Genomic DNA, 24,549 nt, shown 5'->3' on the forward strand with positions numbered 1-24,549 from the left:
ATATAGCTTGATGATTTATTCCTCCATCTAACAGAGAAAAAAAAACCATTGCAACTTCACAGGTTTGTATACCAAGATAAAGTAGTATACAATTACACACATATAAATAATGAGCCCTTAGTCCTGTGGTTCTCAACCCTCCCTCAACAGTGGTGGTGCCAGCAACAGCGGGGTAGTTTGAGAATTTCTCAAGCCACTGTTGTCCCTCAAGCCAGCAAACATCCCAAAACTAAGGATCCTGTAGGACCATGATATTTGGAGTGGTTTTCAGTGGCGTATCTAGAAGTATTGAAATGGGGGTGTAGGGGCCACTGGTGGTTTCAAAATAGACACTAGTTTGAAAAAGGCTGACAAACAGGGCCTACCTATAATCAATGTCAGGAAATCAAATAATACTGTATGCAACATTTATCATAAATATTCGTACATCTGTCCAAACGAAGACATGTGGTGGTGTAGAAAACAAAGCATAAATTATGTATTATATATACACTGCGGTTCTAGTTCCACTTTTCAAACCAACATAAATGACTTTATTGACATACACATCTGGCATTTGCAACAATGATACAGTTCTAGATACCCACTACCTACCAGAAATTAAAATAATGAAATACAAAATGTTAAATTGTATATGATTGTTAAAAAGTCATAAACATCCAATATAATAATAAACACAATATAAAGACATACTTTGATGAATGTAACAGATAGACCAAAATACCATTCTAATATATTTTTCTGGTTTAAAAGAAGGCAGACCATCATACACAAAAATTTATAAAATTAACAAAAAATATCAAAGATAGATAAAATATATTTACCAAATATAAAAATAACTAATTCTAGACATCATTATCATTACATTTTTTTAATTTTGTTCCATTCACCAATATTTTTTCCAAGTCTATGGTAATAAAAAGTAGGTCAGGCAGCCACACACCACCTTTGACATTGACCCTGTGAGTGCAGATGATCTGGTAGTGAAATAGCCAATGCAAGTCATAACACTATTAATATTATGGAACAAAGAATAAATATTTCTTAGTGCCTCACTGAGTGGAGCATTTCATCTTTCACTAAAGGAAAATATTGCATTGATTCCACTGCACTCAAGTCATATTCATAACATTACATAGCGGGGATCCCAAGTTTCTTACAAGCAGTGGGAGCCTCCCAAAAATCAACACGGTCACCAACTCTCAAAGAAACTAACCCATTTCCCACATATTAATGATGTTTACATGTTTTTTTACTACTGTACTGTATTATTGTCTACCAGCACTGCTAGCCATACACTACAAAATACAACTTGGAACCCACTGACAATGTATATAATATTATAGACCAGCTGATCATATAACTTAAAACAATAATTCATACATTCAATAAATACGATAATAATGTTTAAAAATAGGCAAGGTCAATGACACACATGTTTAAGGCACTAGGATATCAAGAAAAACAAAGTTTTTATTCATAAAATTTTATTTACTTTGGAGGCCACAGTAGGTCACAATACATGCTCTGAAAGAACTTGGAATGTTTGACTTCGAAAGGTCCTGGTTAAAAATATATATATAAATTTAAATATATTTAATTTTTTTTCTTCCTAAGAACATTTTTGTCTTCATAATGTTGGCAGTCATGATACAGAACACAATTCTTTCCTATATTCCATAACAAATAGGAATTATTTCAACGGTAATTTTTGCCAGCCAAACATTACAACAGACAAGTGCATGACGTTGAGCTGACTGAAAAAACAGAATATTAATCAAAAATACAAAATGACTTGCACACTCTCTAAGAAACCCTAGTGGCAATGCAATCTACTGAGAATGCTCACACTAGGCAGTTGACATGCTAATACACTATATAAATGGCGTGGCGTATCTAGAGGGGGGTCCCTAGATACGCCACGCCTAGATTACTCACGCCACGACATGCCTAGATAACTCACACCCCAGTCCCCCCCAAAAAAAAAAATCATGGTCAAACAGTTAAAAATCACCTAAAATCACCATATTTTGCGTATTAGCGCCCCTCAACTGATCATCAAGCTCCCCCACCCACTCCACATTCATGCCCCCATTCAAGACATGCCACTGTATAAATTATTGGTTAAAATGGTGGTTTTACAACATTCAGTGTGAAAAAATGTGGAAAATGGTACAGTGCATAATACAGGTCCTATAGCACTGTATTGACAATTTTAGAGGGAGGTTTTGTGATAAAAATTCAAATTAAATATATTGAATAATTGAATTGCTTTATTAAGTGTTTCAACAGACCTCCAACTAGATAAATGAACACTACCAGATAATAATACATTTATTATTAATCGTATGCTATATTTATGTGATTTCTGATTCCTGAATAAACAGTAGTCATAAAAATAGTAGGCCTAAAATAGTCACAGAGCCAGGCTAGACCTACCGAGAACATTTCGGTTCTTTGCAGTGAAAATAAATCTTAAATGTATTCATGAAGTCATTCAAAATCGTGTACAATAGTTGAACTATAAAGTATGCTTTCAAAAGCATTGTAGTGCATTGTACCGTGATACAAAGCTTACGTAAATGTATACCTAAATGGAGAAAATAGCCTTGAAATAATTCAATGATTTGTTGTTGGAAAACAATCCTCCTGCCCTCTGCCAGTGAAGCAGATCAGATATGAATTTATGATGTAGATCAATTGTGGTTAAGTACATGTCAACACACTATTGGAGCTTTATAATATATTGACGCCAATAGAACAATCATCGGCTTTATTTGCAGTGATTAAAACGTATTGATGAAGATGAAAATAAAATTGAATTAATTCAGAAGATACAAAGTGGTTCCTGACTTGTTTTTTAAAAAAAATCATCCTAAAGCAGTAAAGATTTTCTAACTTAAACTTAGTTCTACTATGTCTGAGTGTTTTGATTAGTTGTATGAGAAAAAGTGCCTTGGGGTTGAAAGCAAGGATTGCAGGTTTGAATCCCGCCAGACTTTTGTTTCAAGACTTGTTGGTGGACATTAACGAAACAAATTTAGAGATATATGCTGGTAAAATAGCGATAGACGAGTAGAATAATTTTTAAGACAATGTTGTCATGTAAATAAGTGGGTGGCATTGGTTTGTGATTGGGGCTCAAATGGGTTCAACTGATCTAATTGGTAATACTGTTGTCCCACCATTTAGAGTTCAATTGGCATGAACTGGATCCCATTAAAATGCCTGTGGTCCCCAGCTAGAGATGCACGAAAGATGCTAGTAGGCCTAGTAAAAAAGATGGTTAACAAATTAGCTTATTATTAATTATTATAATTACCTAATTATGATTGTTATTAATTATTATTAGGCCTAATTAATTAAAGAATTCATTATTGATTCATTATGATTAATTATTGCTATTGTAATTATTACTGATAATGACATTCCAGGTTCCCTACCCTCTCTCTCCCACCCCCCTCTACATCCAGAGTGACATAATCTTTCTAATCCTCTGGCCCCATTTCTGATGAGCTCACTTTGATGTCATTATAGTCATTCCATCACTCACAAAACTGTTCCACCGCCTACAGTTTGTTATCATTATGGATTTATTTATTTACGGTCATCGTTATAAAAGTCAAATCCTCATAATCACCATCACCATTAGCACAAAAAAAAATTCTGAAATCTAAAATCATTACCACCAGACACTTGAGAATGTAGGAACATGCATATCTAAGCATCTAAAACAAAACCCTCTCTTGAAAATACCTCATTGTTGGCTTTTTTAAAATTTAAATTTAAATTTTTGGTAACAAAACTGTAAATCATGGTCTATCAGTTTTTGCAGTTAAGTACATGTGATGATGCACTCCCACTTCATTAGATAGGTCTACCATATTTCTTTATTTTTAAGATTTTTGAGGGGTAGTTATCTAATGGAGACGATTATTTTATTTTTTAGTAGAAAATTTACACACTACTCAAATAAACGTCCTTTCAGTAAGTGGGTAGGTAGAGCACAACACAAAATTATTGCTGAAAAAATTTTATTTTTGTAATTTAATTATATAGAGTAAAACAGCCCATCAAGGAGAGCTTTCCGACTCCTATGTCCCCGAGAAATCAAACATAATTTGTCAGGAAGAAAAACAGTTAGTATGAAGACTCATTTAAAGCATTTCAAATCCCTATACAGTCTGAGTTTCCTACCCTGGGTAGTTTCCCCCGGGACCCCTTTAAGGGTTCTGGAATGCCCTGCCCCCACCTACTTTCTCCCTTTGGAAAATCGGCCATCCCCAATTTTTAACCCCTCCCGGTCGGGAACATCAGACCTCCCGTTAACTCTGGCAGCACCACTGGGCAGAATATTATAGAGAATAGTGCTGCTTTGATTTTAGGCGAGGGAGAGGCACCCAATTTGATTGATTTATTTATTTATTTTCCACATAATGAACACAAAAAAAAACATATACATGATCAAATATATTCAAAAAATCTATGTGGATGGAGACCACAATAAGTTTAAAAAAACTTTAAGATGTGGCCACCATTAAAATAAAAATAAAATATACAGAAACTAAAAACATAAACAGGTAGTCTGGTTTCTATTATAATACATACTGTAGAGGGCTTAATTACCATACATCGAGACCAGATATCGTTTGATGTTAAGTTTAAAAGAAGAAAAACTGGGCAAAGATTTTAAAAAGGGGTCAAGGGATTTCCATAACTTAGGTCTATTATAAAATAATGAATTTTTTTAAAGAGAAGATATACATTTTTCTGTGGTGATATTGTTTTTTGAAAACCTGGTTGGATATTTATGGATTTCAGACTGTTGGGTTGGGAATAATAGGGTAATATGAATTGGGAGTGTATTACTTATAAATCGATACATAAAATTATAGGTTTGTAGTTTGTTTAGATCAAATATATTAAGTGTATTATATTTATAAAATAAAGGTTTAGTGTGTGTAGTAATTTAATAACCACTACAGTATTTTAAATACCATCAAGAAGTGAACAAATAAATAATAATAAGAGTTTGATTTGTAAAGCGCATCATGCGAAAAAGCCTCTATGCGCTTGGTGATTGAGCTCTTTGAGTTAGACATTTTGAAAAAAGTAGATGTTATAGTAGGACTGCTAATGTTCAAAATAAAAGACCCATTGAAACCTTAGTTTCTTTTTCAATTTTTCTGATAAGGCTTTTGTTTAAAGACATTTTCAGCATTTTCCAAAAATAATAAGGTGCATTTTTAAGTTAAATCTCTTATTATTAATTTATCTCCCAATCTAGGCTGGAAAAGTGATGAGGGAGGGAGGCTTTTTTATTTTTTTATTTTTTTTTTTGCTAAAGGCCAATCATCACCTTTGGGTTGTTTGCTGGTGTATTGATATTCAAAGCAAAACATGATTGAGATAATACAAACAATATCTACTACTTAATAGAAGAAAAAATGGTTTTCCAAAATTGTTTTTTCACTACTATAGAAGATGTGTGAGGGTGATAAACTAATAAAAACATGTTATTGGGCCTAATCCTTCATTAATCTTGAGTCTAGCTTAAAAATCATAGTATGCACTCATAGTATGTGGATTTAAGGCTCTCACGTACCTAATCTGCCTGGTGTTATGCAGAGGACCAGAACCTCTCCTTGGAAAAGCCCCAATATTTGGAGCATTAGCAAACAATTGGCATATTCGAAGTGCAAACTCAACAAAGTATTTTGAACGTTTAGTACAAACTCAACGAAAAGGTTAGTGTTATTTAACCAACAGAATACGAAAAATACTTAACGGATTTTCTGCTGAGCACGAAAGTTCCCATTTCAATAAGACAAATGCTGACATGTTCAAAGTTCAAATTCTAATTGAACTTCTAAATTGTTAACTGGCATACAAATCCAATAATATTCAACATCAGTAACATGTCGTATTTGAACAGGCACACTCCGAAAAACCATGCATTTTCCAGTCGATTGCGTTTATTTTAATCCATGATAAAGATTAAAAAGAACTCTGGCTAAGAAATACATTCTTTAATGAGAGCATACAGTATTAATTTAATTGTTTGTCTCAAAGCTCCTATGCGCATTGTTCTCGCCTAAAAAGGTAGAAACATGAAATATATATCTCGCTTGAAGTGTAACCTCCTTTAATAGCCTACAACATGTGTGTTGACAGACTATAATTTTAAAAAGAAAACTGAAAAAAAAAAAATGCCATCTGCATTAGGTTTTTGGAAACAGGAGAGCTTTGAGACAAACAATTAAATTAATATGGCCTAATAAAACTTTTTTTATAAATATTTTTCCACATCTATAACACACCAGAATCCCGAAGAAGGAAAGCAAGACAAAAATAGAGAGCAAATACTAAAACCACACCAATAAAGTTACACATCACCTTCTTCATATCTTTTGGTAGAAGGTAAGCACTAAACTCAGTAGTTAATTTAAACAACTGGTGGGATACAAACAGATAAATCAAACTGGCAACTACAAAATTCATTAAAGGATACCCTGCGATGTAAACTATGGTCTTAGTTGCGTTATACTGCATGTAGATGTGTAATTGTGATATATACGTTTCAAGAGTGACCTTTCCCAACCAAGCGAATAACCCAATGTGATGTGTGCGAAACACTGGAAAGATATTACGCACAAAAATAAATGAGATGATTGGGAACCATGAAGTGTATGGATGGTAGAGATTGTATTCAAATTTATCTCGAAACATAAGAGCATCGTACCAGACAAGGATAAGCATGCACAATACGCCCACAGTCATCACTTTGATTGCAACCGTTATCTTAAAATCACGTGGATCTATATGCTTCTGATCAATGTACTTGATAAACCTCTCAAAATGAGGGTAATTATATGCGCATAACATTCCAACGAGCGTTGCGTAGTGGTCCAATCCAGCTCGGAACTTCCATTCGTGAAGTGAGTCTTTGTAGGAGAGTACCGGCCAAAATGGTAGAAACACGGTATCAGCAACATGAGGTACGTCAAATATCAACGCATTGAAAATGAAATACGCAAAAAACTTGAGGGCCATTCGTTTTGGTTGCTCGTTCCAGGATGACAAAACACGCATGAACACATAGACTGAGATAAACCAATACGTGTGCATTGCACATATGTAATACAGCATATACTGGTTATTGGTAGTCATGGCAACCATAATAACTAGAAAGTTCAAGCGGAACATCATTTTACACATTCGCCATGCCGAAAAATCTTTACGAATCCAAAAGAAGGAAAAATTACCTAAATGGAGATAAAGGTAAAGAAATTTAATTATATTGCAAGATAAATATATAAATTGTTAAATTCTTGTAAATTTAGTTTAACTTTGATACAATTTAAGAAAAACCAATATATGTATGTTTCATTTTAAAACACTTAATGTTCATCTGAGCAAACAGAAGAATAACTAAGCAGGTTTTTTTTACTGCAGAGTTTAAAGGTATAAATTCTCACATGACTAATAAACTGCCTCACTCTTACAAGCATTACATTATTTCATATCCAAGAACTGCTAACTTAGCTCAAATTGTCCCTCTACAATATATTATATTGTTCAAATCAACTGAAAAGAAACAATATAATGGCAGACATGGTAGCATGCTCTATGCAGGAACAGAAAGCAACAAAATATTCAAAATTGTATTAAACAAGTAGCGAGTGTGAAAACTAATGAATATTTACCAAATCCGGTCATCCAAACGTAGCATGCAATGAAGATCCTTATCATGTTATACGTCTCCACGGCGTGATAATAATGATACCACACGAACATTACTTGCATCCAACCCTTCCATTCTTCAGTTTGATCTCTATAGAAAAAAAAAAAATTTATTAACATTAATCTAAAAATAATATGAATGAATAGTGAGATTAACTGAATATAATACTGCAATTGGGGGGTGGGATTTGTCCGAACCCCTTGAACCCCCACCCTGGATCCGCTACTGTCTACTGTTACAACTGCACTGTCATATACCTGACAAGCCAATCAGTAACAACATCAGTAGCATCAGTGATCAAAGTGGATCTAACACTGCATCTGAACTGAAACTGGAACTGAATGATTATTATAACAACATTTAAGGGATTTGGGAATTTGCTCGATTGCTCTCTCTGTGGTTTATTTTATCTGCACTTTTTATTAGGCCTTTTTAATCTTTTTGTAAATATATTATGTTTTCTTATACCGCATGACAACAATTACTATTTTTGAAATTTTATATTTGTATATTTTATATATTTATATCTATTTGGCAAAATAAATGAAATGAAATGAAATCTGTAATTGATTGATAAGCCAAAATATCAGGTGGACTGTGAATAAATACAAATACAATACAAATCTGTCTTTATTCTTTTTAATTCTAAGCTCTTTCAATACAATTTAAGCCCTGCTTCGGTAAATATATTTTATTAACTAATATTCGCGAAAATGAAATAAAGTATAAAATGAGGGTACAGTAAAAACAATTGAACATTTAATAAATTAATTCATTTAATTATTCAAGTATAAATAACATTACAAAAGGCAGAACAATTATTACCTTACAATCAAAAGCAAATATTTACAAAAAACATTAAAGAATACTAGAAAAAATATATACAATATTCAAACTATACAGAAATTCACCTAACAAACCTGTATTTCTTTAAAATTTATAAATTTCTACATTCTGTACATGAAATTGCAATATTACATTTTTGTATAAAAATAATTTCATAAAATGTTATAAATATAAACCAGTACAGACATTGAAATTTGAAATATTTAAACAAAAAAAAGAGAATGCATCTCGTTTGATTACTGGGCATTTAACAATTTCACAATGGTGGGGATGAACAGAAAATTTATATCTTCCAGTCTTGCATTTAGATTAACCATTTGATCTGAGGGTTATCGTTCACTTACAGCAAGAAGGGGGAAAATCTTTTTTAATTAGATTTCATTAATTCTAGTCCAAATGAGAGGACAAGACATTCCCTCTTTGCTTTAAGAAAAGGTAGCCTTGCCTCCTCTAATGCAAGATGATATAGTACAATTAGTTTTAAAAATAATGGCCAAAAATAAGAAAGTTTCAAAAATCAACTTGACCTATTGTTTGGTAATATTTATGAATATTTACTGGAAGTCATTCCAGAGCATTGATGCTTGGTATTGGAAACTGCTCTTTCCTTGAATATTGTTCCATGTTGGAATAGCATTAGATGATTGGCTTCTGGTATCTTTTGGGTGGAATAATAAGCAGTCAAATTTATTCAAATATTTTCAAACTTTAATCATACAAAATTGAATTCATTTGATATTATTTTTATAAATATACAATAGAATGAAAATGCCACTTGTCCAATGGTGGACAAGTAGCATTATGAACAACAGTTGTAAAAGCCTGTACATTTTAGTACAGGTTAATATGGTCTAATATCAAATAAACTTTAGAAACCCTTTAAAAGCAATTGCTGCATCTGCATGTCTCTGCACATCAAAGAGTACAACACCAAGGCTACAATACAGCGAAGCAATTAAACATGGGGATTCATCAACCTATGTTTAAAGTGCCTCCAAGTGCCTGCGGAGGCTAGGTTTGGGAAGAGGTGTCTCCGTCCGATAAGATGGGGTTTAGAGGGGTAGCTTAAAGCCCCATTCCCGGCAAAATTTCAATTTTTAAGAAAAATCTAATTTTTGTATAATGTTATAAAGATTTATAAATATAATACGGAATTGCTAGTTTAACTAAATTTAGACATTCCTAAGAATGAAAAAAATGTAAAATAAGACTGAAATTTGATTTTTTGTGTTCCACACAAAAACTTGAGGTATTTTGCTGTGTCCGATAATGCAAAGTTAGATGTGTATAAGAGACAGCTTTAGTACAAGATAATATGGGGCAAAATATCCAATAATCATTAGAAACCTTTTAATTAATTGTGACTTAATAATGAAATTGTGTATACCTGTATTGCCAATCAGTGCTCAGATTGGCATACATTACATTACAATACTTTATATGCTCTTGCCAGCTTTCTCAGAGTCTCAAGCTTCTCTTTGTACTTCAGATAATCAACTTGATATGAACTATCTAAGACCTTCCTAAGAATTTGAAAAGCATTTTCATAGTCGTGTAGCATAAAATAACTAGAAACAAGCATAACATTTGCTTCAAATTGATGATCAGAATTTTTCTTCAATACATCAATTGTTCCAAGTAAAACCTCTATACTCTTATAGTATTGGCCAATTGTATAAAAAGAACTCCAAATGCTAAATGCAGATGTGTATAAGAGACAGTATATATATACTATAAAGAAATAATAATAGGCTCCAAAACAGGAGTGGGTTGATTGTGAAATTTGAATATTGTTATAGTGACTGCATTAAGCTTTCAAAACAATCTGATAGTTCTACGTTGAAAACAAACTGAACTAAATATATTATGGAGCTTTTATTTAGTATCTGTATATAATTGAAGAAGAAATAAAAATAATAACTGATACCTAGTTGTTGTTGTCAAGTGCAAGTGGATTTGAATAATTATTCATTCATTAAACAACTAACGAACTAATTAACTAGGATCTTTAATGGCAGATAAAAATATCTTTTCAGGTAGGATACTCACAGAAACAACATAATTTAAATAAAAATATTAAAAAGGCAAATTATATGCCATGCTTAAAATATTGGAACCACGTTTCAAAAAAATATTAATGCAAATGCAAGGTCAATAAACAGACTTAGTGTGTCACTGGCTATGTACTTAAATAGCAAAAATACTGTCCCTAAAGGTAAAATTTGACAATGTTAAAGGAGAACCTCAGATGACAAAAGAATTCCCCTTAAAATATGATTTAAATGTAGTAGTATCCGACGACAAGCAATCAAGAAAAAACTAAACTGGAACAACTCTCGACACGAAATGTTTAGTGTATCATACAAACGTTTAAATACCTGCCTCTGACCACAAGCAATCAAGACAAGACACGAAAATTTTAGTTCATTATTAGTTTATTTACAAACATTCAAATACCTCTGACCGCAAGCAATCAAGGAAAGACTAGACAAGAACAAAAACGTGCTACACGAAAAGTTTAGTGTATTATACAAACGTTGAGACCGCTACACAACGGCCTTTGCTTCGAGATTTGAGCATGAAGACAAGGCAAAAGAAGCTTTCTTAGCAACGTTTTTGTCCGCTGATCGGTTAAAAAACGTATTTAATTTTTATTTTATCACTGAAAAACAACTACTGTAAAATGTTTAGCCCATAAATATGATGTGTGTGAAGAAAACAATAAACAATATTTTAATTCGGACCTTCAAAAAGCAGTTAAAAAGAAATGGCTATGAAATTTTAGGGGGGGGGGGGCTAAAGCCTGTTTAGCCCCCCCTCTAAATCCGCCCCTGATAATACAGTATATTGATTTTTGAAACCTTTTATATTACAGTGTCAGACTTCTCAGTATAGTATGCATTTCCTATGAGCATGTTTCTGCTGATGTCAAAAACATGTTTTTTTATAAACGGTTAAATTCCTTCTGAACACGTTTCTAGTGAAAAGTGCAACTAATAAAAACATGGTAATGCGAGCATTGGCAGGTGGGCGGAGCTTAAATGACGGTCACCAACGGAAGTTACGCCGACCTTACTTCTTGCGAGCTACAGTGCATGCTGCGAAAGAAGTAAGCAACGCACCAAAAAAGTATGAAAAAAGTATGGTATGATCTTCAAGCATGTCATCCTATTATTTTAATTTTTTCTTCGCCCCGAATTTCCCGCGGAAGAGCGATCACACCAATGAAGAGGTCAATTTGGGTCACCGACGGGTCATGACTAACATGGTATTGCGTTGCAGCTAAAAAGTGTACCACAAAACACGCGTTTTCTGAACGCGAACCCTATAATGAATGCGTGTAAAAACACACATTTTTAGAATGCATTCCTAACAGTGTTAGTGCCCATTTCTACTGGGGTAAAAACCCATGTTTTTTAATAACCATTTAAAAACACATGTTTTTTTGTTTAGCAGAAACAGGCCCTATGACTTCAGATTCCTAGTAAATACAAAAAATTCAGTAGCATCTAATTATTTGGTGCAAGATACGGGTCACTCAAAATTGCAGGCATATCTGTGGAATTTCAAACTAGACAGGATGAAGATATATGAGTCACTTTTCAGGACAATTGCGCCTACTTTTAAATTGGGTTCAATCATCCTGAAAATGGGCCCGATCGTCCTGGGCCGGTTGTCTGTAATTCGATATGGAATTTCTAACAAACGGGACAAGATGAAGATTTACGGCCCATTTTTTCTTAGTTTTCACAATAATCAGTAATCTGACAAGTATCAGTTGCCTAAGGGCAAAGTAGCCAACGATTCTGATGGAAAAGTCATTTTTCTGGAATTTAGACCTATGTCTTTATGGATTTTGGTCTATAATAAATGTTTGTCTATTCTCATCTGTAATTAGGCAAAATTGCAAACCAGTGTAGCATCAGTGGTCAAAGTTGTTGGCACCATTGATAACAACAATGGGCCTAACATTGCATCTTTAATAGTATAAGCCAAGAACATGAGGTGGACTCGGTAAATACAATACATATATAATAATACAATACAAATTTTTCTTTAACATTTTTTATTCTTGTAAATAAACATAAGTACATTTACATATATTTTGACAGGAAAGCGAATGTCATTTGTCCCATAGTGAACAGGTAAACAATCTACTTTTAAATTATGAATATGGTACTTATTGTAAAGTCTATTGCATACTTTAGTACAAGATAATATGGGGCAAAATATCCAATAATCATTAGAAACCTTTTAATTAATTGTGACTTAATAATGAAATTGTGTATACCTGTATTGCCAATCAGTGCTCAGATTGGCATACATTACATTACAATACTTTATATGCTCTTGCCAGCTTTCTCAGAGTCTCAAGCTTCTCTTTGTACTTCAGATAATCAACTTGATATGAACTATCTAAGACCTTCCTAAGAATTTGAAAAGCATTTTCATAGTCGTGTAGCATAAAATAACTAGAAACAAGCATAACATTTGCTTCAAATTGATGATCAGAATTTTTCTTCAATACATCAATTGTTCCAAGTAAAACCTCTATACTCTTATAGTATTGGCCAATTGTATAAAAAGAACTCCAAATGCTAAATGCTCCAACAATAAGCTGTTCATCATCACACCCTTTCCATTTATGAAATTCCAGTGCCGTATTTAAAGCAACTGCTGCATCTGCATGTCTCTCCACGCCAAAGAGGACAATGGCAAGGTTTGCATACACAGAAGCAAGTAAACTTGAGTGTGCATCAACCATTTTCAATGTTGCAATAGATAAATTGTAAAATTCAATGCTCTGGTTTAATTTGCCTTGGTTATGGTATTTGGTTGCTGCTAATAATGCAATGTTTGTCAGATTCATAAGATCACCTTCATACAAAGAGCTGTTGAGTGTGTACAAATAAGAATTATTGATGAGGATGTTTCTTGTAATTTGAAAACTTGTTTTATGTTCATGTATCTCAGAGTAGCTAAAAGCAAGGAAGCTATTAGCCATAAACTGATGTAAATAATCTTTTTCCAATTGATCAGCCGCCATGTGTAAAACATCTATGCTATCGTTATATTGACCACAGTGATAGTAGGTTCTCCCGAGGTGGAAAGCTACAAGCCCCAAATTGTCTTCATCACACTTGTTCTGTTTATGAAATGTCCAAGTCTGGTTAAAAGCAGTAGTAGCTTGTCCGTAAATTCCTAGCCTATAGAACAGAAGGCCAACATGGAAATAAAGTAATGAAACAAAACATGAGTCTGTTTCTAACATTTTCAGTGTATTAAGAGAAAGAATGTTAAATTGGATGGTCATAGCAAAGTTACCTTGTTTGAAATATGTATCAGCTGCTTTGAGGGCCAAGTCTGTCAAAGCTTGAAACACATGCTTTTGTTTATGATAATCAATTTCATAAGAACTCATAAGGACTCTTCTTACTATTTGAAAGCAGCTTTCATAGTCCTGTGCCTTATAAAACATAATAGCAAGAAACCAATCAGTCTCTAATATGTTAAACTCTAGTTGGTCATCATTGATTTTCAGTAGATCAGCTAATATGCGTAAATCAGCTATGCTTGCATGATATTGCCAATGGGTATATAAGCTCTCTCTAAGCTTAAAAACCAAAGATACCAAATTTTCTTCGCTACAATTCTGTTGTTGATATTGTTGTCGATAATATGTTAAGGCTTGTTTTAAAACAAAAGCAGCATCTATGTAAAAACTTGTGTTACTGGACAATGTGCCAAGTTTGAACAGACTTGTGGCAACAAAGCATGGGTCTGTTTCTATCAAATTCAATGTCCTAATTAACAAATTGCTAAATTTAATACTCAGATTTAAATTGCCTTGCTTGAGGTATTTTGCTGTGTCCGATAATGCAAAGTTTGCCAGAGTCTTAAGAAGTTGATTATCATCGTCTTTTATTAGTTGTTTTGTTCGGAGTAGAATGTCCATGCTCTTAGCATATTGACCACGATCAAAAAATTCAAGTGCAGCACGATATGCCACCATTACACCACATTGCTCACTGTTTTCAATCAATCTATTATGCACCAGAAATTTTTGTACGTTACCGGCACGTTCCCATATTGGTTGCTGTAATGTCATGTCACTGTAATCTGCCGCAATAAGTGAAAGTGATTCACAATTACCGGATTCTGTTTCTATCGCATAAAAAGGCTTAAATCCTGCAAGTTGTATCTTTGACCAATGTGGATTATCTTCAGCAACCAATCTGGTGAATTCACTGATAACAGAGTGCATTCCGTACAACCTTTGTCCACTTGGCATGTCAAATATCTTCAAGAGATTATAGTTTACAAGTGGATATAGATCAACTTTTTCACTGAAGTTCAAGTTCAATACAGCATCGGCACTGGTCTGATCCAAAATAACTGGAACTGCCCCAACAGCAATAAAGGTGAATTGGACACTTGGATCAAAACCATCAAATAAAATCTTAAGAAGCTTGTAATAGTTACTAGACTCTGTCATGTCTTTGGTGTCATTAAGAATGACTAATATGGGCAGTTCTTCAAATCTTTTCAGTAATTCAGATTCTTCATAGTATTTGCTACGTACTAGACTTGCAGCTACTTCCAACAACAAAGGAATCCCACCTGTTTTCTCTGCTATTTTCGTAACTAAGCTTTTTTGTAAAAATCCTGGCAAAAGTTTAAACAATAAACATTTTGACGCTGATTTTGGCAATGGCTCCAATTTAATCGGATATATAGCCACTCCTATGATATCAAATTCTTTTCGGGATGTAGTAAGGACTTTGACTTTGTTAATTGCCAAACACAGTTTTGTTATCTCGTAGAATATTTCCTTTGATGTGGAGTTCAAAATATTTTCTATATTGTCAAAAATGAGCAGTGTTGGACATGTTGTTAGTTTTATTATCAGCAATTTAAATTCTTGCAGTGAATCAGGCACATTTTCCAATTCATAATCTATGGACAAAACAATATCTTTGTAAATATCTGTTCTAATGCGAACGGAGCTCACATTTATTTGTTTGAAATCCACAAAAGCCACTTGATAACCATGATTGTTCTTCAAGACTTGTCCTACTGCTACAGCCGTTGCTGTTTTACCGATTGCTGGTGGACCAGTAATGCTGACCACTTGGTAAGAACCATTGGCCAGAACATTCGCACCTGTGTTTATATCCCATTCATGGCCTATGTAATAGACAGGCTTCTGTGACTCAAGGAAGATATTGTTAGAGTTATTACATGTTCTTGTAAACAACTTTATGGGGCCATAGCTTTGATGTAAAAATAAGTAAAATACCATGGCAACTATAATAACAATCAAAAGGAATAATATGGAATTTCCATATTTTTGTAGCAAATCAAGCAACTGCATTAGAAGCTTGTTGTTATCGGTCTCCAGAATTTTGATTATACATAATTTTGCTTCTACTTTCTTCATGTAACCTTGGGGTACTTTCATAATTTCTTTTTTGACATCATCCATTTGTTTTTGCATGTATTTGGAACAGTTTAGACTGATCATGCACGTCTTAATGTCTTGATAGATGACTCTGAATGCTCTTCTACTTATTGATGCTGTAGGAGGATGCGCAAAGTAGATATTTCTTATTTTTCGTAGTTCCTCAATTTGTTTGCATTTTGCTTTTGAAAGATTTATGGTTTTAGAATACAGTAGCACAGAGAATAAGGTAGTTGGATCCCAGTCGTCTCGGTCACCTGACTTAGGAGGATTCTTCAAACTCTTCCAAGTACCAAGTTTTGTGGCTTCTGTTTTTAGGTACTGGAGACTGTTGTTGTCATCGTGCCAGGGATTTTTTGGACATTGGGTGTCCCATTCCTGTCTGAAAATGTTCCTGAGATGTTCAGTGACAATATCAAGAAAGATGAATGCAATCTTGAAATAGTTCTTGTTTCCATGTGTATTCATGGTGACTGGTTTGGTTCCTGAGGTAATCTCTGTATCGGAAAGAAAGGAGAAAATACTATTTTAAATCTGACAATTGACAAGACAACGAATGCTGTACAGTATATTCCAATGTATAAGCCACAAATTTTATACACGATTTTTACCTTAAAATTTGGGGTGCGGCAAATACACCAGTCATCAACCTACTCCTGAAATTCAAGATCTTGAACTGCAGCAAAAATCTGACGACAGCCTGTCTCCTACAGCAAAAAACAAAAACAATTTAGCGCTACATATAACATAATAGTTATTACTAGACAGAGCTTAATAGACATAAGGCTATTTTCGATTTAGCCCCTATTAGTGGGTTTTTAGTAGTAGTAGTAGTTCTACAAACTCGTAAAGTATATAAATGAGACATTATCATTGTTATATAATTTTGGTACAATTCTGAGCCACTTCGGATCTCTTTGCTTTTCTTCCATCATCCTGAATCTTCTATAATATGAAACTTAAGCACTAACGTATTTTAATTTTACTTTAATATTTTTAGGCTTCTAGTCTAGGCCTACACTATATAATCAGATCTTTTGTTTAACATTAAATTAAAAATGATTGCAATACAAAACATTCATATTACACTATACACTATATTATATTTACATACAGTACATCTAATATAAGATTATTTGTTATTTAAAAATAATTTATATAAATATATTATTTACTAAATGACTAACTTAAACATGGACATACTATTCACTACAACAGTTTAACAATTTTCAATCTTATAATCATTTTTATACAGCCGGTGTTATGTATTGACCTAAGCTACTACGGCTAACGACAGGTAAACCATTTAAGGCTTCTTCTATGAATGGAATGACCTGTACGAAGCATGAGCTCCTGTAGACCAAACTCTCTTACCATTTTACAATTTTTAATCGTGAGGGAAATTTACCCATAAGGCATTCAGCTTTATCACGAAAAAAGAAAGCTAACCCAGAAGCCCCTAGTAATGGCAACATACATAGAGGGTGCACTTCCTTGAAAGGCCACCTGTATTTGTGCATAAAACCACCTACTAAAAAATGTAGGAATGAGTGTCCTTAAAGTGAGTTAAAATACTAAAAATGACTAGTGTATTAAGTTTTCATTTATAAAAATTTAATTTTGCATTCTTAATTTTAGCAACACCCNNNCCCCACGATGACACCAGCCTACGCCCCTGATATAGGCTTATAATAGACACTACTAACTTTTCAACTACAGTAGCTATAACTATAAGAACAGGAAGATGCACTGATTAATCTCAGATAAGAGAGTATAATACATACTCCAACTCCAAGTATAAATACGTACTGTACATACCGTCGTGTTGGTATTCAATATTTTGACATTAATATTGTCATCAATATATTGAAAAGCAAAGTCCTTGTATAGTAGACAAGATAAGAGAATGTACAACGTACATATTTGTGTGCAAAAATAGAGCTATACAGTATCTACTAATGTCTACTAAGATTCTTTGCATTGGGATGGGCTTAGGCAATTAATTAGCCTAGAGAATGGGCTAGGTTTGCTGGCCTCTAGGCCTACTACTAGTAGAAAATTGCAATTATAATTATGTATACTCACTACAATCTGTTTTACGATTCCAACAATTCTACGGCATTCAAGCAGTACTTTGGGTTGTGTCAATAATTATTTTCATGTTCATTCATACATAATGTTTGAAACATGTTCTTCATGTTGAACCAGCTTCGTTTTCTGGTTTCTTCCAGTGTGACCAGTGATGCGAATCAAATTATGTCAGGGGCTGATTCAAAATTATGCTACATTACACTGTATGTCAAATATAGAATTTAGTGATTAAATAAGTGCCCACCAAAAAATAAAAGCAAACCATTCTTAATACCACTCTGTCCAGTGGTGACACAAGGACTGAATATATGATCTGTGGTATTAATATTCATTTTAAAATCAGAGTGTTTACAGTAATACTTGGCATCATAGCTCAGTTGGTATACTGTATCCAAATGGTAATCAGGTCTTGCGTTCATATCTCAATTGGGGCAATATGTCTTTCTCAAAAATTTAATTTATTTTAGCACCTTTTCACTTGTACATAAAAACAGTATAAACAAATTAATTTAATGCTATAATTTATTTATTATTTTAATTCCTTTATTACTTTTTTTTACACCAACAATTAATTTCTTTTTATTTATTTTTTTGTAAAATAAATAAGTTAATGTTTTATTATTTATATTATCTGTAATTTCTTAAGACTCTGTTGATGTGCTTTCAAGCTAAAGTGTCTGTCACTCTTCAATCCTGGAGGTTATTTTACAATTTGTTTGTCATTTCTGTTGTCTACAGTTTTGTGTAAATTGTATTGTTCACTTGTTTGGATGAATGAATTATCATCATTAGTTATCCACAGTGGAGGTTAACTCCATACCAAAGTTATTATCACTGATTGGCAAGTGAGGGTGATGAGGAGAGAATATGACCTGGGAAAATGGCTCTATACAAAATCATTTAATAGGGATTATAATTATAGTACAGTAAAATATTTATGGTGGTTTTTACTTTTGTAGTTGGTAATTATAATTATAATTAATATTTCACTTTTGGATTTACAGCTACTGTAATGCGACATTTCACTCAATTTTGAATGATCCAGTTTTGTAGCTCTATTTTATTTGCATATTCATATTATCCTAAAAATGTGGAAAAAAACATAAAGCATTCTTTGGAAGTCTTTTTTGAAATTTTGAAATGAAATACCTATTAGAAAAAAAATTAATTAAATATAAAATTGCCTTCATTTACAGCAGTTCTCAGGGGTTCCCAACTGTCAGTTTACAGCCCATCTCCTGTACGCGAGTATGTGTTATGCGGCCTGCAAATACAAGCTGAAAATAACATTTTTGTTAAGGCTTAGGCCTAGACCTAAATTCTAACCTTAGTTTTGCATTCTGTTTTGACGACTAGGCTTACAGTACAGTATATATTGCCCTAAAAATTGTAGCGATTTAATCAAATTGGATCCCAGCAAACAGCAAAGAAAAATAATCATAACACATCGACTTTCGGCCACTCGCACGGTCACTCGCTTTATGTTTCAGGTCTAGCAGGGCTTAGTACGATAGGATTGTGGCGCTCTGCTGCCTGTAGTGTGTACAATAGTTCCATATAGACCATAGTCCATAGTAACTCACTTTACCTATACAGTAGATCAGACTTTGAGGATTGCCACAACTGAACTAAAACTGGACAACTGGCACAAACATCAAAGGCTAATTTCAGTCATTAAGCAGCAGTGGCAGATCTAGTAGTATTTAGCAATGGGGGGGGGGTAAATAATTTAAGTTGAGAAAGACCGAGCAGGGGAGGAGGTTTCCCCTCCCATTGAAGGATTTTTTGGAATTAGTAGACTGCTAGACGATCTTAGATGGCATCTGAAAAGAGGGAAGCTTAAAATAGAAAGTGTAAGTTTTCACGCGAAGCACAAACACACAAGATGAGTGACCATTAATTTTTTTTTACGGTAAACGAATGGGGGGTGGCTAGGCACCCTATTGTGTGATAAGCCTTTACAATATTTTAGGCATTACCAAACACAATGGAGATCAAGATGCCCTGTATTAGCGTCTAGCGGCTTATTATATTTTTAAAATTACCGATTTTCCATAACCTTCCCCTGGCTCACAAGCATCCGGATGGCACTACACACCATAGTACACCTCTTGCCTTGTCCCTTCAAATTTTATCAATGAACAATTTTGGCCCCTATTGCAAAATTGTTGATAACCCCTGATCTACAGTATGTGACATAGTAAAATTACTGTATAGATTATAAGATAAAAAAATTATAATATCAAAAAAATACAATGAAAACAAAAACATCTTTCAGTACCTGAGGAAATAAAATAAAATCAAGGAGAAAATTTGCATCAGTATCAAAACAAGATTTAGATGAGTTATAATGTTAATAAAATTATCTGTATCTGTATGTATACTGGCTGGACTCTTAAGGTTATAGTGGCAGGCTTGTGCGGGGGTGTGGCTTATTATTGTTCAATTTGTTGCTTAAAAGAGTAATGAAGGTGATTGAATTGTCAAGTGAGTTCCACTCAGGTACAGTTCTTGGGAAATATGAGATTTTATACAAATTCAATCTCTCTCTGGGTATTATAAAACTGCTGTTGTTTTTGTGATGAGAGCGTTGAGTTGCTGGTGTAAGGTAATTATGAACAAAAGAATCAAAGACCACTAAGAAAGAGCACACCCAAAAAAACTCTAGTACAGTAATGGCTTTTAAGTTCTTGATTCAATGAATCAGTAAATCTATGGATGGTTGGTTTTATGCAAGTCTGACTTTCTCAAAGCTGGACTGTGTTTGTTCTGTGGTTATTGTGTATTCAGGGATGTGCTATTCTACAGTACCTCCCTGGTCAGCTTCAATTTAATTTTTCTGTCTTTAACTACAGTAAAATGAATGTTAAGCACAATATTTTTTTTAAAAGTACTAAGATAAGTTAAAAGTAAAGATGTCATTATTAGTTTGCTTTCCAATGACACATAGAAATTTTCAAAAATATCAGGCAAAAAACATAAAAAAACTGATAGTATTTAAACATTATAAAATACTGATATGAAAATATGTAAAACATTACAATTAAAAAATTCAAGTGAAAGAGGAACTCATAAAAACAACTGTTTAAAAAGATAAATGTACAGAAAGCACAATAATATAGTAATAATAATATAATACAATGTACAGATGTTCATTGGAACACATCAAAGGCTAATAAAATTATTAAATGTTGATTTAAATTCAAACTCTGGCTATGTTCTCACACGGCTGCTAACCATTAGCTGCCGTGCATCCATCCGAGAAAATCCCGATCGAGATACCAAAAATATGATTGAATCACTAGCCAATAAGAAACTGGAAATTGTAAACGCGCACGTGTAATTGGTTGATGATAGAAACACACCCAACTTGCTAACCAATAGCGCTTGCTAACCGTAAGCGCTAACGGTTAGCTCCCGATCCAGATACTAGGGCTCTCGTTAATTAATAATTCTGGATTTATATCATGTCGTACATTTGGAAAAACCCAAGCCGGAGTACAAAAAACAATAATTTTTTCTTATCATGGTGCCAAATTTTGGAATAGTTTTGAAAGCTCAGTTCAAAATGCAACAAATGTCTGATTTAAACATTAACAAGAAATTAAAACTGATTTGGTGCAAAAAAATGTGAATTTTTTAATAAAATATAATCAGACTGCTGACTTGATTAAACTGCGAAACTAGAAATTATTCCCAACAAAACAGAGGATAAGGTTACACATGGTCTATTGCACAATTGTGTATCTAACGAGCAGTGAGGAATGATCTGCAATATTGACAGGCACTGGTGCAGCATACAAGATTCCCTTATTAGTATTTAATATTAAATATCATAAATTTATAATTATTTGATTTGATTGTGATTATTGATTTGACTGTAAGGTAATATTCATATCAATCAGTGAGATTTATATCATACGTTATGTGAAAAAAAAATAAAGATTTCCAGAAGCAAACATTGGTTAACTACTTGTAGCAAAATCATGCCCACATTGGTAAGGGGCTCTCTCCTCAAATATTGACCACCCTGCTGTAAATTCAGACCAAAAGAATATTTCTTTTTACATACCTGTTTAAAATTTTGTCTTCGTTAACTTTGATTGTGAAGTAACAGGCCACAGCAAACAACAGAAAACATAAGAATACAAACAGATCTCTTGAGTACACACGTTCACCATCAGGGAAAACATGTTGCGAATCGCAAAGATAGAAAAACATCATGAATCCGCCGAAAAGGATACAATACTTGAGAAAACAGTCAAAGGTCGGTGGTGGTTTAACTTTAGAAAACTGACTTTTTTTTTCAGTTTTTTCATCTGTTGTTGTTGGTTTCTCTTCTGGTAATTCTACTGCTTTACCATTTTCTACAGGCTCCTTAAGTAATGGATCATTCAGCACACTAGTGTTCCGTTGATGCACAATTTCATCTTCAGACTTCTTAACAATGCCATTTTCAACATCTTTCCTTTCTTGAAAAGGCTGTGGTGCAGGTTTGCGCATGAACAGTCTTATGACCCACAGACAGCCAATACTGATCCATATAAGGCATAGTGTTAATTGACAAACATTAGCTTGCCCTTTATGATTTACGAAGACACTAGTGAAATTGGAGTGTAAATTGCGTTTGTCAATTGACGAAGAGTGATGCATCCAATGCTGAAACGCTTCCATAATTTAATCAAATGTGTAATACTGTAGGCCTACTGCTTTAACCCTGTTTTAGCCTGGAAGAGTAAAATTTATTTCTTCTAGTTATGGCAATAAACAAAAATGATTGTGTTGGCCACACCCGACTAACCCAGATTTTATGAAATTCAGGGTCTGCATTTTATTTAATGATTTTTTTTTACTATAACAAACAATAATTTTTATAAGCAAATAAGGCTGGAATAGCATTGGCCAGAATAGGGGCCAAGGCCTAGCCGCATTTTGGTGGATGGTACGTGAAGCAAATCCAAAATTGTTGTATTATTTATGTATTCTCTACTTTTTAGGCGTAAACAAATTTTGGTTGTTTAAAAAAAAAAAGTTTTCCTACTGACCTACCGATTATTTTTAACAAAACATGGCCAACACAAAAATTTTTTTTTTGGCCTAAACCGAAAAGGCAATGACAAGTAGTAAAACGGCAATAGATCCACTACCAAAATAGCAAAAGATCATTAACCAATTCATTATCATCTGTATTGAATTGTACGTAGTTCCAGGCTAAGGCATATACTGTATGATTCAAGATTCAATATAATAATAATAATAATGTTATATTTATATAGCGCATATTGCACATTGCCCCTATGCGCTTTACAGAGAAATAATATAGGCCAACTGAGAAAAAGCAAACAACAGTAAAATAATAACAATAAAATAAAAATAATCATAATAACAATAATAACAATGAGACTAAACTACTCCTATTCCTTAAACTAATTAATGGTTGGCCGTTGACTCCGAGGAGCTCATCCGCCCTTTGTTTAGCTATTGGTTTTTCTTGCTACTGGGTGACCATAAACACCCTCCCCTCAGCAGCCACTAAGACATACTGTACAGAATTTGAGAGGGTTGTCAGTTTAGTCACCAACGCTTCGACCGGATGGAGTTTAATTTCGTACCCAGGACGTCCCTAACTACCTTAAGCTAGGCTTAACTACTCTTAAATACGGTATATTACTCTTAATTACAACTAGTTAAACTATCCCCTGCCGGACACCATCCCGGTATTTAGCAGTTTCGGGGGCATTTTATCAACCATAACATAAATCAGATAAATAAATGGCTTTTGAGAAAGAGAAAGAATATAAATTTATTGTCTGAAAAACCTAGAAATTATGTTCCACTGGCAATTCTACAAGTGTTAACAACATATTATACAGTAATTAATAAAAGATAACAAGGATATAAGACTATGAGCACCAAACAATATCTAGTCATAAGATGTACTAAAATAATATAAAACATTATTAACCTATTTATTTGTTTAATCGCTTCAAAGGATTTGTTTAATTGTATGTTTTTATTCATATAATAATTTAATAATAATCATCTTTTATTATCATTCATTTTGGTATAGTTTCTACTGGATGTATTTATGACGTATTTAACATACTTATTCAATTGATACATTTGATAGGCCTAACTTACCATCACATGACAAAGCTTAACATTTTGGATATGCCATTGACTACTATAATCTTATCAACCAAAATGCATGACGAGGGCTTTTGGGTATATTAGGCTTATTGTTTGCATTGCAATAGTTACACATTTGAAATTCATTTGGATAATGTTATTTTTAAGTCACCTGACAGTAATTTTTTATTTTAAGTTTATTTCTATAAATTATTTTAAACGATTGAAAGCTTAGATTTACACAATTATGTTGTGGTAAATGGCAACAGAAAAATTA

General features: G+C 33.3%; 2 protein-coding genes across 5 annotated transcripts; both read right to left on the reverse strand.

Moving 5' to 3' along the window:
• Positions 1–6,309: 6,309 nt before the first annotated feature.
• Positions 6,310–7,179, reverse strand: LOC117108320 (protein REDUCED WALL ACETYLATION 1-like). Its single transcript, XM_033250297.1, has one exon. It carries the CDS (start codon positions 7,177–7,179, stop codon positions 6,310–6,312), a length of 870 nt encoding a protein of 289 aa, XP_033106188.1.
• A 2,723-nt stretch (positions 7,180–9,902) lies between these two features.
• On the reverse strand, positions 9,903–22,352 carry LOC117108348. 4 transcript variants are annotated; one of them, XM_033250339.1, is made up of 5 exons: positions 22,216–22,345; positions 18,138–18,344; positions 16,664–16,759; positions 13,106–16,549; positions 9,903–10,201 (listed from the first exon to the last, which is right to left on the reverse strand). In XM_033250339.1, exons 4-5 carry the CDS (start codon positions 16,518–16,520, stop codon positions 10,017–10,019), a joined length of 3,600 nt encoding a protein of 1,199 aa, XP_033106230.1. In that variant the 5' UTR covers positions 16,521–16,549; positions 16,664–16,759; positions 18,138–18,344; positions 22,216–22,345; the 3' UTR covers positions 9,903–10,016. The 4 variants fall into 4 exon arrangements, with proteins under 4 accessions (XP_033106230.1, XP_033106229.1, XP_033106233.1 ...); XM_033250338.1 differs by lacking the exon at positions 9,903–10,201 and having other exon boundaries at positions 12,655–16,549; XM_033250342.1 differs by lacking the exons at positions 9,903–10,201; positions 18,138–18,344 and having other exon boundaries at positions 12,655–16,549; positions 22,216–22,352.
• Between the last annotated feature and the right edge of the window lie 2,197 nt (positions 22,353–24,549).

Source organism: Anneissia japonica, unplaced genomic scaffold (genome assembly GCF_011630105.1).
Source record: "Anneissia japonica isolate Jap-2015-1 unplaced genomic scaffold, ASM1163010v1 scaffold426_len1935630_cov189, whole genome shotgun sequence".
In the NCBI taxonomy this organism is placed as follows: Eukaryota; Metazoa; Echinodermata; class Crinoidea; order Comatulida; family Comatulidae; genus Anneissia; species Anneissia japonica.